General features: G+C 32.3%; 2 protein-coding genes across 8 annotated transcripts; one reads left to right on the forward strand and one right to left on the reverse strand.

The window, feature by feature from the left end:
- Positions 1-3,598: 3,598 nt before the first annotated feature.
- LOC119607923 (protein ARV1) lies at positions 3,599-6,648 on the forward strand. Its single transcript, XM_037962071.1, has 4 exons — positions 3,599-3,848; positions 4,508-4,627; positions 4,695-4,842; positions 6,179-6,648. Exons 1-4 carry the CDS (start codon positions 3,744-3,746, stop codon positions 6,541-6,543), a joined length of 738 nt encoding a protein of 245 aa, XP_037817999.1. The 5' UTR covers positions 3,599-3,743; the 3' UTR covers positions 6,544-6,648.
- A 332-nt stretch (positions 6,649-6,980) lies between these two features.
- LOC119607921 (WD repeat-containing protein 26 homolog) lies at positions 6,981-15,645 on the reverse strand. 7 transcript variants are annotated; one of them, XM_037962067.1, is made up of 5 exons: positions 15,415-15,645; positions 14,855-15,144; positions 12,856-14,199; positions 9,362-10,320; positions 6,981-8,724 (listed from the first exon to the last, which is right to left on the reverse strand). In XM_037962067.1, the coding sequence occupies exons 3-5, from the start codon at positions 13,366-13,368 to the stop codon at positions 8,238-8,240; spliced, it is 1,959 nt and encodes a 652-aa protein (XP_037817995.1). In that variant the 5' UTR covers positions 13,369-14,199; positions 14,855-15,144; positions 15,415-15,645; the 3' UTR covers positions 6,981-8,237. The 7 variants fall into 7 exon arrangements, with proteins under 7 accessions (XP_037817995.1, XP_037817997.1, XP_037817993.1 ...); XM_037962069.1 differs by having other exon boundaries at positions 15,067-15,144; positions 15,403-15,645; XM_037962065.1 differs by having other exon boundaries at positions 15,403-15,645.
- Positions 15,646-15,853: the final 208 nt, after the last annotated feature.

Consider the following 15,853-nt stretch of genomic DNA (forward strand, 5'->3'; position numbering starts at 1 on the left):
AAAAAAGATATGAAAACAACAACAATACAACCGTTGTCCATACTTGCATATTGCGCGCATGCGCTCAATCCAGTATCCGATAATCAAGTCGACATTTGCTTAAAACGTACTCATACTCAAAACAACAACTATTAATGTACACTCTCGCGCTCTCCTCTTAGCCCCCCCAACTTTTCTTCACACAAATACGAACATGAACTTTTAGTTTCTTCCACCAATTTTTCACTTTGTTGTGAGCGGCGCTGCGAATCGATTTACAAAATAAAAGTACAAAAAAATTAAAAGATATAAAAAAACTAAAAACCGACAGTAAGATAGACAAAATGACTATATTTCAAGATTATTCATCTCTCAGGCGTTTCGTTCGTATTCTGGGTGGCAGTAATGTCGGCTTTTGATAAAAGCTTTCATTACTGATGGTTACGTCCGTAATGTAGACGATTATACTTTACTTGTGGAACCAGTGTGTGTGTCTCCTGTTGATATTTCCGCTCAAGAACAATCACAATAATTTTTTTGAACAAGAGGGGGGCAAAAAAAAATACGGTAGAGGACAAGAGGAAGGGAGAAAAACTCCGGGAAGAGAGCAAACGAGAGGAAAAGGAAAGCAGGGCAAAAGCAAGGAGCAAAGGAGACGGGGCCGCAAGCGCAGAAACACCCGTCAGGGGGGCAAAGAGGGGCGAAGAGAACGAAGAACGAACGAACGAACGAACGAACGAACGAAAAGAACGAACGAACGAACGAAACGAACGAACGAAACGAACGAACGAAGAACGACGAACGAACGAACGAACGAACGAACGAACGAAACGAACGAACGAACGAACGAACGAACGAACGAACGAACGAACGAACGAACGAACTAACGAACTAACGAACGAACGAACGAACGAACGAACGAACTAACGAACGAAACGAACGAACGAACGAACGAACGAAAGAACGAACGAACGAACGAACGAACGAAAACGACGAAACGAACGAACGAACGAAGAACGAAACTAACGAACGAACTAACGAAACGAACTAACTAACTAACTAACGAACTAACAACTAACGAACAACTAACTAACGAACTACTAACTAACTAACTAACAATAACTAACGAACTAACTAACTAACTAACGAACGAAAACTAACTACGAACTAACTAAAACTAACTAACTAACGAACTAACGACGAACGAACGAACTAACGAACTAACGAACTAACGAACTAACTAACGAACGAACGAACGAACTAACTAACGAACTAACGAACGAACTAACGAACTAACTAACTACTAACTAACTAACTAACTAACTAACTAAACTAACTAACGAACTAACTAACGAACTAACTAACTAAACTAACTAACAACTAACTACTAACTAACTAACTAACTAACTAACTAACTAACTAACTAACCTAACTAACTAACTAACTAACTACTAACTAACTAACTACTAACTAACTAACTACTAACTAACTAACTAACTAACTAACTAACTAACTAACTAACTAACTAACTAACTAACTAACTAACTAACTAACTACTAACTAACTAACTAACTAACTAACTAATAACTAACTAACTAACTAACTAACTAACTAACTAACTACTAACTAACTAACTAAATAACTAACTAACTAACTAACTAGACTAACTAACTAACTAACTAACTAACTAAGTAACTAACTAACTAACTAACTAACTAACTAATAACTAACTAACTACGACTAACTAACTAACTAAACTAACTAACTAACTAACTAACTACTAACTAACTAACTAACTAACTAACTAACTAACTAACTACTAATACTAACTACTAACTAACTAAGTAACTAACTAACTAACTAACTAACTAACTAACTAACTAACTAACTAACTACTAACTAACTAACTAACTAACTAACTAACTAACTACTAACTAACGAACTAACTAACTAACTAACTAACTAACTAACTAACTAACTACTAACTAACTAACTAACTATCTACTAACTATCTAACTAACTAACTAACTAACTAACTACCTAACTAACTAACTAAGTAACTAACTAACTAGCTAACTAACTAACTAACAAGTTTAATTAAGTTTAAAAGGGTTGTATACCAAAGTATCATCCACTCGGCGACCCAAAGGTCCTTTGAGATTCCCTTTAAACGAATAAAGAACAATGAAAAATAAAAAGAAGACAGAAGAAAAGATATAGATAAGGAGAATAAGAATTTCCCCCCAAAATGATCAAAGAAAGAAGGTGGGCATGGAAGGGAAATCCCTAATTGTTTGTTATCTGAATAACCAAAACATCCCCTTAGTGAATCCCAGAATGTCGCCCAAGTTACACCCTGCTATGTACATCTCCTAGTAAAATCTTTAACTCTTCCTGTACAGTCCTAATAGTTGCTTTTGGGTTTAACTTCGGCCATAATGTCCTAGAAACTCTACAGGATCGGTTGAAGGAGTTTTTGAATTATTCTGAGATTAGTCTATAGAATACGGTTTTACTACTACTAACAGAACTACAGCCGTTTTTAGGTTTCTGTTATATAACACGTTTTTTTATGAAAAACTGAAGTGATCGTAGGAGTTCGATATTTTCTCAAAACACAACTTAAAAATGAAAATCGAATTCTATTAGAGTCGTATTTAAACTTTTACAACATATAGATTTCTATGGAAGCAAATTACTGCTTATTGTTCACATTTTATTACTACATTTGTCGACCAATTTTACTCATCTTTAATTATTTTTTTCTACTTCCTCTATTTTTTACTTTTTTCATTTTTAATATGTAAACACTACAAAGCACACACAGGATATGGAAACCATGCGAAAAAATTTACACACAAAGGACTTAATTACACATTTCACAATTACACGGTGTATAACAAACAACAACAAAACAAACCAAAAGTTGGAAAAAAAAAAAACAAAATAAAACAATGATACCAATACAAAGCGAACAAAAAACAAATACGTAATTATTTGCGTGCATATGTACACAACTTATTACGCATTTTTATGTCCTTTTTGTTGGAAACCTGCGAACAGGAAAATTGAGAATGTGAAGTGTACTTAAGCAGAAATTACTGAATGAGAAAATTTGTAAAAGAAAACGTTGGTTCGATTAAGAAATAATGAAGTAAAGAATGAATGGCAGTTGTTTTTTATTATATGTTTTTTTAAAGAAGTTTTTGAAAATATTTCAAAAAATCCTTAAAAGTGGCCTAAATCAGAAAATTGTGAAAATCTGTAATCACTTCAACTTTCCATCAAAAGTCTTAAACTCAGCCGCAGATCCTTACAAATTTTTAAATTGAAAAAATTTCTTTAAAAAGACGTTTTTTTGTATATGAAAACTGTAAAATATGCTTTATTTTCTTTTGTTGTGTGAAAAATTACAATATTTTTTAATAAATTTTAAATTCTTATACAAATTTAGTGAAAATTTCAACACTATTTTGCCTTAAACGGTTTTAAAACACTTACAACATCCTCTGGCAACCTTAAACCTTTTTCCGATTGCTTAGTCAAGACACCAACCTTATGTTAATATGAAACCACATCATAACAACAATGTAATAGCATCTGGCTACTCTGTTTTTATAAACATCTGTTTATGTTTATTTTTTTATTGGTTTTGCTATTGATTTTCTTTTTTTTAAGCAGCAAAAACACTTTTTTGATAAATAACACGATTTTTTGAGAAAATTATTAAAATTTTGTGGAAAATAGTGAAAATTTATAAAAACATGTCTAAAACAAAAGATGTGCCGGCCTACGTATGCATTAATTGTGGGCAAAAGGTCAAGGAGTTGTTTAAGAAATACAGCAATACAGTGAAAACGGTGAATTGTGTAAGTGAAGAGAAGGAAAACTACTAATCCGTATTAATTCCGTATAATTCTTTAAACGGAAAGTGGTTTTTATGTTTTGAAAGAAATTTCTATAGAAAATTGTCTAACCAAAGTATTTTTATAAAAAACTGTCTAAAGAAGACGTTGTTCTATGTAAATTTTCTAAGAAAAATATTCTCACAAGGAAGTTGTTCAGCGAGAAAACCTTTTTTAGAGAAAGTTGTTTAAACAAGACAGAGTTTTATAGAAATTGTCGAAAAAAAGAAACTTTTCTATTGAAAATTTTCTAAAGAAGACATTCTTGTCATACACTTTTCTATAGAAAATCATGTAAAGAAAACGCTTTCCTAAGAACCTATCTAAAATATACCATTTTCAATAGAAAATACACTTTATTTAAAAATATAGTCTAAAGAATACACTTCTCTATAGAAAGTTGCCTAATAAAGTACTTTCCTTAACAAAGTCGTTTAAACAAGATACTTTTTATAGACAATTGTCTAAAGGAGACTCTTTTCTACAGAAAAATATCTAAATAAAAAGCTTATGTATAGAAATATGCTTAAATAAGAAGTTTTCTATAGAACACAAACAAAATACATAAAACAATTTCTTTAAAAAAAACGTTCCATAACTGAAAACCCCCTTTTCAATTTCAGGAAAAATGTCATCATATAGCTGATAAATATATAGAATTTGAGCCGGTAATTATATTAGTGGATTCTATGCTTTTATCTCAGCAGGCCTATAGACATGCTTTATTTAATCGGGATTTTAAGGTAAGAATCTTTAGATTTTTCAATTGTTTATAAAGATTTAACATTTATTTGTAATTATTCTCTTTAGCTGTTTTGGAAACTTTCTTTAATGTTATTACTGTTGGAATCATTTACCCTGTGGCGTGAGAAAAGAGAACAAACTCATGATGACATTTCACAATCGATATTGGTTAATGAACATGGATTTTATTTGTGCTGTGGTCAAAATATATGTGGTAGGTTAAACACCTTTATAATTTCCTTATTTTTATAGTAAACTAACTTAACTTTAATAATTTAGAACAAAAACACTTACCCCTCACTCGGCTTAAACAAATCTAATCACTTGTCGTTGCAATATTCGATAGTAATTTAGTTTAGCTTTGAAAAACATAATATTCCAAGTTCATCCCATTGTAGAATGTGTAAACTATATGATCCTTGGATAAATTCATATCCCAGCTTATCTCTATATATGGTATGGATCCGTTTCATTTCCATGTTGTTTAAAATGTTAGAAGCCGGAATGTATAAAAGAAATTTTTAGGAGCATTTTGTTGCCGGATTGAGACCCACAAGTAAACTATGACGTACATAGTCATAGCCGAGAACCGGCAGACAATTACAACCATAGAAGATTATTCGATTATAACTGTTTCATTTCTTAATGATATTCCCGACTACATAACGCCAACCTAGATGTACTTGCATCATTGTGACTGCTTCAGTTCTGTTATTTCGAACTTTTGGCAACAGCATTCCGTTCCACCACAGATTTTAGGAAAGTAAACATTATACTTTCCTTAAAAACATGAATTTGCTCACATATTTCGTATAAGGATTTTGTATTATACATTTTCTACAAAACTTCAGCAATAACTTCACAATTTACTAAAAACTTCACATGATTAGGCCAAGACTTTTGGCAAATTTTTGGAAAACTTTCAAATCACACAATTAAATACACAAATATTAAACACATTCAACGGCACGTTATGCATTGCGGCTCTTTTAACTAAAAAATTAACAAACTTTTAGGATTTTTCTCTTTTTTACACTTTTTTCTTAAATTTTAACAAAAACCGAACCATTCCAGCGAATTTAAGCGCGATGACTGGCAAAATGTAAAAGAACAAGCTTAAATTTCCGCTAAAAAGTTTGTGTTGTTGTATTTTTGACAACATGAAAATATGTCATAAAATTTGACATATACACAGGGTGTCTCATATAAAACAGAGAAATAGTAATAGCGATTAACGGTAATTTTGTTTGTGACATTATTATGTAAACAAATCAACAGGGATGCCACATTGTAATGATAATTTCTAGGGGGTGATTCATATAAAATGCAATAACTTGAAAAATAACGGTAATTTTGTCATTAAAATCAATTATTTTGGGTATTTTGTGAATAATTATGATAAAATTAAATCTTTTTGAGGGTTTTAAAGGCAATTTAAAAGAAAAGGTCAAATGCTCTCAATTATAATTTTAAGAATTTAAAGCAAATAGCTCTTACAGAATCTAATCTCAAATATGTTTTAATAACTTTCAAATAACTTCTCTTTACAGATTACCTACTTTCCACTCTTTTGCTGCTCTTAGCCTCTATTGCTCTGCGTAAAAACGTGATTCTTAATATGGGTCTTAAAACGTTTGGTTTTATTCTTTTAAAAGCCAATGTTTTGGCAAATTTTTCAAAATTCTTTCTTTTGCCCATTATATTGTGGCGTGAAAATACTACAGATTTTGGTGCAGCTTTACATCGTACTTTGGTCACGGGTCATCATTTGTTTTCTTTGATATTTGTTTATGTGGTTGTCACGCGTTTTCGTGTTTTACAAGCGGCTCTTATAGTCTTGCCAGTCTATATTATTAAGGAGTTTATAATGCAAAATTTGTCAGTGTATATGGAGGAGCACTTTTCAGAAAGTTAATGAAAAGAAAGACTGGATAAAAGTGTGATTTTTTTCTTGAATTATATAATTTTATATATTAAACTATAAACGTTAATAAAAATGATAGCTTTCTTTCGAACAGAATATCTGGGGGTCACTTGGTTATCATAAAGTATAGCATATTTCTATGCGCTTATTTCTCTAAATACTGAGAGAAATGTGTGCAGTTCATAGAATTTCCAAACTATATTACAATTTTATTGTTATCTTTATAATTTCCTCGATAGTATAGTGCTAAGTATCTCTGCCTTAATGGAAAATAAAGTCCAAAAATATTATAAAATATATTGATAATTACCTTCTAAGTAAATATCACTCTCACACCAGCAGTAGCCTTAAAACGATTGCTTTAACTGTTTACATTTTCTTTTCACTTTAATTTCCTTAAATAAATATAATTTCAACAATTTCTTTTGTTTTATATCTGATTTTATTATTAGTTTATTAAGTCGTTTATGTGATTATGATCTCTTTCTTTTTTTTTGCAATGAAGTTCAAGTTTGTTTTGTTGCATTTCATTATTTATGCTGGTAGTTGTATTAGATGAAAACTGTGTTTTATCCTCTGGTATTTTATTTGTATTTTGTTTTTATAATAATTCATTTTAAAAATATGTCTTATATCACTATAATTCGTTTAGTTTATGCATATTTCTTAATTTTTTGTTTGTTTTTATTTTAAAGTTTTTGTAATCACTTAAATATTATGCTGTTTTCTATTTCTCAATTTGTTGATATTGTTCCACCTCCTTTCGTTTAAAACCTCAAACTTAAAAGTTTATTGAGTGTTTTTGAAAAGGGGCCGGTGAAATGAGTAAGTTTGTTTTCTAGCAATCCTTAGTTGTAAATGAACTTACAAATCAATTAATATCTACTTAAAACGAACCTTTCTGCTTCGCTTAAATGTTATTATTTTTAGTTTTTATAATTATTTTGAAGTTAAACGCTGTTTCTTTACCATAATCACTTCGAGGATAAACTTAATTGGTTTTCGAAAATTAAAAAAATCTATATATTTTAATTATCTAAATAGATAAAACGAACGTGTTCCACTATAGGGGAGCAAAGTTAAAAATTAAAAAAAAAAACTAAATGTAAGTATTGGTTTGTATTAATAGAAAAAAAAACATAACTAAATTAGGTTTAGGTGTTGATGAGCATGTTTAAAAAGTTATTGTTTAAAAAACGAGCAGTTTTTCTTGTTAATTAATTGATGTTTGCCATCAATGTTTCTTTTTTTTTTTTTTGCTATAACACTGTCCACGTTCTTTCACTTTCTTGTTTGCTTTTTATATCTTCTATATATTTTTCCTTCATTCACCTTAATCCATTTCGTATATTGCTTACAATATATAGTAATGCTTAGCTTTCTTTATATATATAATTGTATTGTATTGTTTTCATATACCGTTTTTCAAATATTTTGCACGAAAATGCCTTTCTTTCTTGCTTCCTAACTGGTTCTCAAGAGTTCTTCTTCTTAACGTTTTCTTAAGGGGTTTTCTTTAACTAAACATCTAGAGCGTATTGTATCTCTTAAAGGCTAAATGAATTTCTTACAACATAGGTGCGCGCTGGTTGTCTATATGTAACCCTCACTTCTTATCTATATCAACTAAAATAATATCGCCACTCTGATCACATGGCTGCTACGTTACTTGGTGTCTTTAGGCTCTAGGAGGTCATATTCCATGACGACGAAGAGGAACATGATGAACAATCGTCACTTTCGGGTGTTGCATTTAGATTGTGTGGCGCTGTGGGTCCCCAGATGCGTACGGTCGAATCATCACTGGCCGAGGCCAGCAATGAGGGATAAACGGGATTCCAGGAAACACAGTTAACAGTCTTGGCATGACCGGCTAACTTGGCCAAAGGTTCTTCTCGTTTTATGTGCCAAATACAGACGTGTTTATCTTCACTACCGCTAGCGACAAAGCTTTCATTAACGCCACCGAAACACGAGTGTATGGCGAAATTACTTTGACGTATACCCTGAAAGCTGCGTACAATACATTTATCTTCAATATCCCATAAATGTAGTCCTTGGCTGGAGACATTTAGCAGGGCTAAGCGATCAGCGGAATTGACTGAAAATGTCATAATCGGATGTGATTCTTTGAGTACATCAAAATCTGTGCGTGGGTTATCAAAGTTGTACCTGAAAGTTGAGAAGAAAATTGTAGAAAGACATTTATCAGCTATGCAGTTCATAAGCTAGACGTTAAAGTTCTTGATATTTTGGAGTATAAGCTTTGATTTCTATTCCGTTCAATTCTTGTAGGAAAGAGTAATAGTTTTCCAATAAAACCTAATGTTTTTAACAAAATTGTTCTCTGTGTTAGAAGATTAGACTTATTATTTGTGAAGTTAATTCATTTTGAGGCCTTTGAGCCCGTGAAAACAAAGGACAGCATTTTAGCAAACATAACCCCAGTACATTTTCTTAAAATAGTTTAAAATGAATCTTCTCTCTTCATATTTAGTGTTTACCAGTTTCATCTTATAGGTTTGTTTTACTAAAACATCTTTTTATAACATAAACTATAAGATTTTACAAGGTTAGACAAATAGTGAGGCGTCTAAGGACTAATGATTACGATAAGCGTTTTACAAACGTGTTTAATTTTCCTCGATAGTATAGTAGTCACAATCCCTGCCTTAAAAAAGTTCATAATACGTCTTCTTAATATATTGTAAATATTAAGAATCAATAATTTATATTCCTCGATAGTATAGTGTTCACTACTCCCACCTATTTCTTTATAAAGTTTTAATTTTTTTATAAAATTACTTACCCCCTTATGCGATAGTGATTATCAGCGGCTAATATAGTCTTATTATCCGATCTGAAGGCCACACTATTAATACGTACACCCTCCCATGATTCCAGCACCGTACCTTTGAGATCGCACAAATGGAATTGACCCTTTTGGCCACCACAAACGAAACGTGTACCATCACGATTGAATGCACCACATGACAGACTATCCGATTCCTGATTCATATTATTCATTTTCATCAGCAAGCGACCGTCGTCCACATTGAAAATACACACTTCTGTGGAATCCTCAGAACCCACAATCAACACCAATTTCGAATCGGGACTCCAGCTAATAAAAGCCACACTAACTTGTGATTGACAGTCTAGAGAGCGTCGCTGTTTCAATTGTAATTTATAAGGATCAACATCCCATATTATAACAGCGCCATCCTTGCTGCCGGTGGCCAATTTAAGGCCATCAGGTGAAAATTTACAAAACCAAACCTCATCACAGTGATCGGATAGTATTTGTATGGTCTGCAGGGGAAAACCATCGGTGGCACAACAATGGTCGGTCAGCAGTGAAACATTTTGTAAATTTGTCTCCCAGGCCATGTCATGGAAGAGACAATTTTGTGTTTGCAATTCAACGGCCTGTTGTAATAAGGCACGCAAGCGACGCGGTGCCATCATAACGGAAGGTGGTAGAAAGGTTTGTAAACGTTCCATAACCAAAGATCTTGACAATATACCTTTGCCTTCCCATTTGGTACGTTGATGCAAATCCTGACTATTAGAACACATCATGTACGAGGACAATTGGTGGACTCGTGAAATATTATGCTGCAAGGGTGTTAACTCATTGCGTAAAACATGCAAAGCATCCAAATGACAGTTGTCATCTAAGTTTTCCAAATATTTTTGTTCCAATAGGATAAATTTCATTTCGGTAATAGTCGAAGGTTTGCCATTATCTATCAGGGGCTCTAGTTCCTGAAAATAAGTAGAAGAAACAAATATTTATACGAGCTATTAAGTATAAGAGTAATAAAATTTTATATAGCATTTTAAACCAGACTTATAGCTGCTGATAGGAACACATTATCAGCAACAGCCAAGTCCCCCAAAAAACCACAATAACAACCAATGATGATTGATTGCTGTAGTAAATTTTCATGAGAAAAATAAAATCAAAACAAAAACCATAACAAAACAAAATATGTAAACGAATGCTGTATACAACGCACTTCGTATAATGGAGAACAATGTCCTCTGCTAAAGGAGTAAGGTAACAGTGGAACATAGTATGTATTGATAATAGTAAGTAATAATAACAACAAAACAAAGGAAGATTAGTTTGCAATCACATTTACCAACAACCATTATCTTTATATGGATGTTTGTATATTCAATTGGTGGATGTACATATGCCTGGGAGTTTGTACCTGTGTATATTTCCATTTCCATGAACATGTAAAAGAAATTATAAAAAAAATTTCTTTGTCTTTTAAATTTCGTTTACAAAAAAGTAATACAATAACAAAACAAGAAGAGCTGATAGAGCACTAACAACAAAAACAAAATAATGCTAGAGAAAGAGATTTGTTAAACAAAGAGTAAAGTAATAATCAAACAGGGTTGCCCGTGATTTTACATAAGTAAATTCTTTCTGGGATGTGTAATCCACATGTGAAATTCAATTTTCTTCTGCAGAAGCAGTGAATGTGGTTGACTTGAGTTTAATCCGCTGGAAAGAGAGAAAACTATGGAAGAACGACAGAGGAGATGAGATAATATATCTAAGGCCCCATTGACCTTTGCACTACCTTACATCTAATGGGTTTTTAAAGATCAATAAAGAATTCATTAAATCTAAAACATTAAGTGATAGAAGTGACGAGCAGGAAAGGAATTGAACAACTAAATCAACGGATAGCGAAGGTGGAAAACAGGTAGTATTGTGGGCGGACTTTAACAGAAGTTCATGCTACCGTTATAAGGCATAGAAGTCAGTTATTGATACAATAGGGAATTTAGTGACAAAATGACAATAAAATCCCCATGGAAGTATTGACATGATCAGGATAACATGAAAACACAAAGAAATCTCAATTCTTGATAGATTCAACCGACAAAGAACTCTTTATCATTAATGTATGTGCTCAATAACAGAAGGATCGTTGGCAGATTCCCATGGAAATATTACCATGATCATGATTATATGAATCTCAATATATGATAGATTAAACCGACAAAGAACTGTATAATTAATTTATCTGCTCAATGACAGAATGCTAATGAAAAGAGAATTGCCAATGACAAATATCTACATGAAAACGAAACTGCAGGCCGAACTAAAGAGGAGTAAATGATCGACGAAATCTCAGTTGTGTCTAATGGAGATGAAACATAGCGATACAACATCATTCAACACAATCTTTAAAACTTAAACTTTTTTCTGGTATTTTGGAAATTTTTAACAAAAAAAAATCTCTGTACATAATAAAATTTTAAATATAAAACAATTGATGACAAGACATTTATTATTAAAATGTTTGCAAAAATATGACAGCCATCATGATTACTGTTGAGAGAAGTGAAAGAAAGAGTTCACTAGTCACATAAGTGTATTCCATATAAAGTGGTGGCACACATATACACTGGGAATATGTATGGAATATAAACAAAAGATGAACTCATTTCTTGTTTTGTTGCTCTGTTATTATTATTGGCAATGTTGCTGTTTTCAGTACTCCTGACACTAATGGCTTAGCAGTCAATTTCTGCTGCAGTTGCAGCTGCTGCAAACTTCTTCTATTGCATTTTGGATACATATGTTTAGGAATAGAAATGCAGTTGTTGTTGTAAAATAAAGCCAAAAACAAAAATCAATGTTATGATAAAGATGAGGGTAAACAATTCAAAACAATTACTCAAGGGGGGTTAGGGAGTAGGTTTAAGCAGCGGTAACATAGTTAGATATACCCTGAGAGAAAGAGAGGTAGGTACAAAAAGAAAATACAATTAAAAGAGTGTAAGGAGAGTTGGAATATTAAAGAAATTTCTGTAATTTTTTTGTACAACCAACAAAGTAAACAAAGAGCGTTTATTACGGAAATGATAACTATGTGTAGAGGAGAAAACAAATATGGAAACAAAAACAAGACAAAAACTCTATACAAAAGACAAAAAAATATTAAATGGTAAAGACGTAAAAATACCTTAAAATATTAAAAAAACCAACAACAGCACAAAAATAAAAAAGTTAACAAGACAGAAATGCAAAACACACACTCGTACTTTAATACACATTTATGTATAAAAAGCACTAATACACCCACCAGAAACCATGGACAGACGGACGGATGGAACGGACGTATGTATGAACATACATTTTGACACACGACAAACTGCTACACAATTTTCAAAAAAAAAAAACTCAGTTTTCTTTCTTTGGCATTTCTTTTTTTCCTCCGTTTTGTTTTTTTTTTTTTTTTTGTTATGGTTATTGCTGTAACGTTCACTCACCTTTAGATCTGCATCTGCCTTGCTCCATTCGCCCGATAAGACATGCTCACGAAACTTGGTAGCGGAGGGATGTTCCAAATAGCAACCCGATTCGTTCATTAGCGTCTTTACCGATTTCTTTAGGCCCAAATCTTGCAAATACTGGCCAATAAGGCGTATTATTTCCTCATTAGACTTGCCCAACCAGGAAATTGTTTTATTGGCCACTTCATTGTGATTGTTTTGATCATCGCAATTATTGGGCGCCTCTGTGCTGCTGTTGTTGTTATTGTTTTGGTTGGCAGTGAAACCGTTGTGTTTGGAATCGTGTCCATTGGTGGATGTCGAATTATTAACGCTCGATGAAGCGGCGGCGGCGGCAGAGGAGTCAGTGGCAGCATGACTGCTACTACTACTACTACTGCCAGCGGCTGGAGCTGAATTGGGCATGGCGCCACTTTCCACGGTCGAAGCACTAAATGAAGAGGCACTCGATGAGGAGGAGGTGGAAGGATTCAAAGCAGAATTTTGCATAGTGCTACCAGAGTCCTTATCTAGTTGGCCACTACCACTACTGCCTCCGCCGTCCTGGGGCAGTTTTCTTTTAGCCTCGTTTGTTGTAGTTGCTGTTTTGTTATTGTTATTACTATTGCTGTTAGTGTTATTTGTTTTGTTATTGTTCAAACTGCTGTTGCTATTTGTTGTTGTGTTTTGTTTATTATTTGCTGATTCACCTTTTGTCTGTTTTTCGCGATTATTTTGATGGCGTAACTGCTCTTGCTGTTGTGCAGCCGCTCTTGAGGTTGTTGCTGTTTCTGTGTCTATGGACACTAACGAACTGAGACTCGTACTACTACTGTTGTTGTTGATTTCCAACAAACTTGCTGTTGTTGCTGTTGCTGCTACTGTTGTTGTTATTGCTAAGGCTGTTGTCGTTGTATTCGTTCCTACTACTACTGCGGCGGCTGCGGCTGCTGCTGTTGATGTAGTGGCACCTCCTGCTGCTGAACGTCGTCCTTTTTTGCGCGGCGGCTGGTCCTCAGATGAGGCACCAGTTGCAGCAGCTTTTTTGTTATTTCTATCAATTTTGAGTCTCTTTTAAAAACACCCACTCCAACGAGGACCACTGCTGCTGCTCTCCTACTACTACTACTCCCTATTTGTACTCGTTCGTTCTTTGTTTCTTTGACTTCCTGCCTTGCGCCGTCTCTAGGAACTCTCTCAGCCGCAAGCGCAATCAAGCGACCTCGTCAGGTTCGCTTATTCTAGACTCTATTTACTCTTTTTATTGTTGTTGTGATTACTGTTTTTGACACAGCTGGTCAATTACAAGATAAGATTGCTCCAGGGCGAAAAACTTATTAACTGTAAACAAATAGATAAATTGTTAAATTAATAAGTAAAAATTTTGTGTTATTTTTTAAGAAATTGAAATTTTATTAAAAATTACAACAAAAAAATTAATTTACGTTCTAATTATTTGTGATTAAAAAATAAAATTTTAAATTCTATTTCACTTTTCTTTGTCATTCTGAAAGCTGCTTCTTGTTGTTTACTATTCTAGCTTTTTTCAAACTGCATATAAAAAATGCTATCTCCCTCTCCAATGCTGTCATCTTATAAATACGCCTTGAATCCCACTTGTATTTTTTTCTCCCTCTCTCTGTTTAGTTTGTTTTTATTTTTCTTTATTTGATTTTTTGTTTAAATAAATCTGGCAATATGGTTTTCAGGATGACATTAAACAGCTGATCCACTAATTCTAACCTAAATGCATTTTGATGTAAACAGTGCATACACACCACAAAAATATTCGTGGCAAACACGAATTATGAAAAATTACGACCCAATTCAATAATGGTGGCCCCACAAACACGATTAAAACACAACATAATAAATATGAAAAAGAGAAAAAACACACACAGCATTATGCCAAATGAAAAATAAACTAGTTTTTATGTAATTTATTATTTTGCTGCATTATCTCAACAATAAAAACAAAATGTATGTTGTAACTCACTTGATAAAAGGGCTCGCCTGTTTTTTTTTTTTCTTTTTTTTTTTAATGCAACACTTGGATTTACTATTTTAAGGCTTATTAAGATTGCAACACAACAGCTGGTTATTTAGTACAATCTAATCAAAATAGTAGGAATCTGGTTACAAAATTGCCAGCACAAAGATTTTCTAGTTCTTTTATTACTTAGACAAATTTGTATGCACTACACTCACGTATTATTGGGAGTAATAATAGTTTTTTCCATTTTTTTGTATTATTTTACAAAATAGCACACCAACACACATTCACTTCTAAAAATGTACACAGAAAAAAATAATATAGTACCTACAAATTTTATATTTTTTCTTTTATATATTTTTTTCTTTTTTAATTTTCTACTCTGTAGTATCTTCTTTCTTTCTTGTACGCTTTGTTTAGTTTAGTTAGTGGTGTATGTGTTCCTATGTATAGTTTTTCTTTTTCTTTCTTTTTTTAGTACGTTCTGTTGTCTATATATTTATTGGTTATTTTGCTTTTGATGCATTGAAAATTAGATTTTTTTCTCTTACACTTGCACACACTTTCAAAATGGAAAAAAACTATAAATGGTTGCACAAATTATGCTTTTCTTTACTCTACAAGCAAATTCTTTTATTTCCCAGGCAATATTTGCTAAGTTTTTGGTCTATTTATTATTAATAAACAAACTGTTTAATAATTTTATAAATTTTACACTTTAAATCAATCGAATAAAACACTAGATTTTCTTAAGCCAATGAAATTTGACAATAAAACAAAGAACACTACATTGGACATCAAAGTCTAGCAGATTTTATGCTGACGACGTTTGTTTTTAGAACTGGCAGCGGCGGCTTATAGTAGTGAAAGAAAAAAATTAAAATATATACCTAATTGTTATTTAAATTGTAAAATTTAAAAAATTTATTTACATTTTTAAGATTACTAAGCAAAATATAGGGTAAATTTTATTAATTCATTTAAACTGTTTTCTATTTATAT

This window comes from Lucilia sericata, unplaced genomic scaffold, assembly GCF_015586225.1.
Source record: "Lucilia sericata isolate MDLA Ls3-8-SP2 unplaced genomic scaffold, ASM1558622v1 Contig000760F_arrow, whole genome shotgun sequence".
NCBI lineage: Eukaryota > Metazoa > Arthropoda > Insecta > Diptera > Calliphoridae > Lucilia > Lucilia sericata.

What these genes read in the sequence shown, in the direction of transcription:
- LOC119607921 (XM_037962067.1), bottom strand. Translation starts at nt 13,368, where the DNA reads ATGCAAAATTCTGCTTTGAATCCTTCCACCTCCTCCTCATCGAGTGCC. An exon ending in AGGCAGATGCAGATCTAAAG is followed by an intron (nt 10,321 to 12,855) that starts GTGAGTGAACGT and finishes ACTTATTTTCAG; the next exon opens with GAACTAGAGCCCCTGATAGA. An exon ending in AATCACTATCGCATAAGGGG is followed by an intron (nt 8,725 to 9,361) that starts GTAAGTAATTTT and finishes CTCAACTTTCAG; the next exon opens with GTACAACTTTGATAACCCAC.
- LOC119607923 (XM_037962071.1), top strand. Translation starts at nt 3,744, where the DNA reads ATGTCTAAAACAAAAGATGTGCCGGCCTACGTATGCATTAATTGTGGG. An exon ending in TATTTAATCGGGATTTTAAG is followed by an intron (nt 4,628 to 4,694) that starts GTAAGAATCTTT and finishes TATTCTCTTTAG; the next exon opens with CTGTTTTGGAAACTTTCTTT. An exon ending in CTGTGGTCAAAATATATGTG is followed by an intron (nt 4,843 to 6,178) that starts GTAGGTTAAACA and finishes TTCTCTTTACAG; the next exon opens with ATTACCTACTTTCCACTCTT.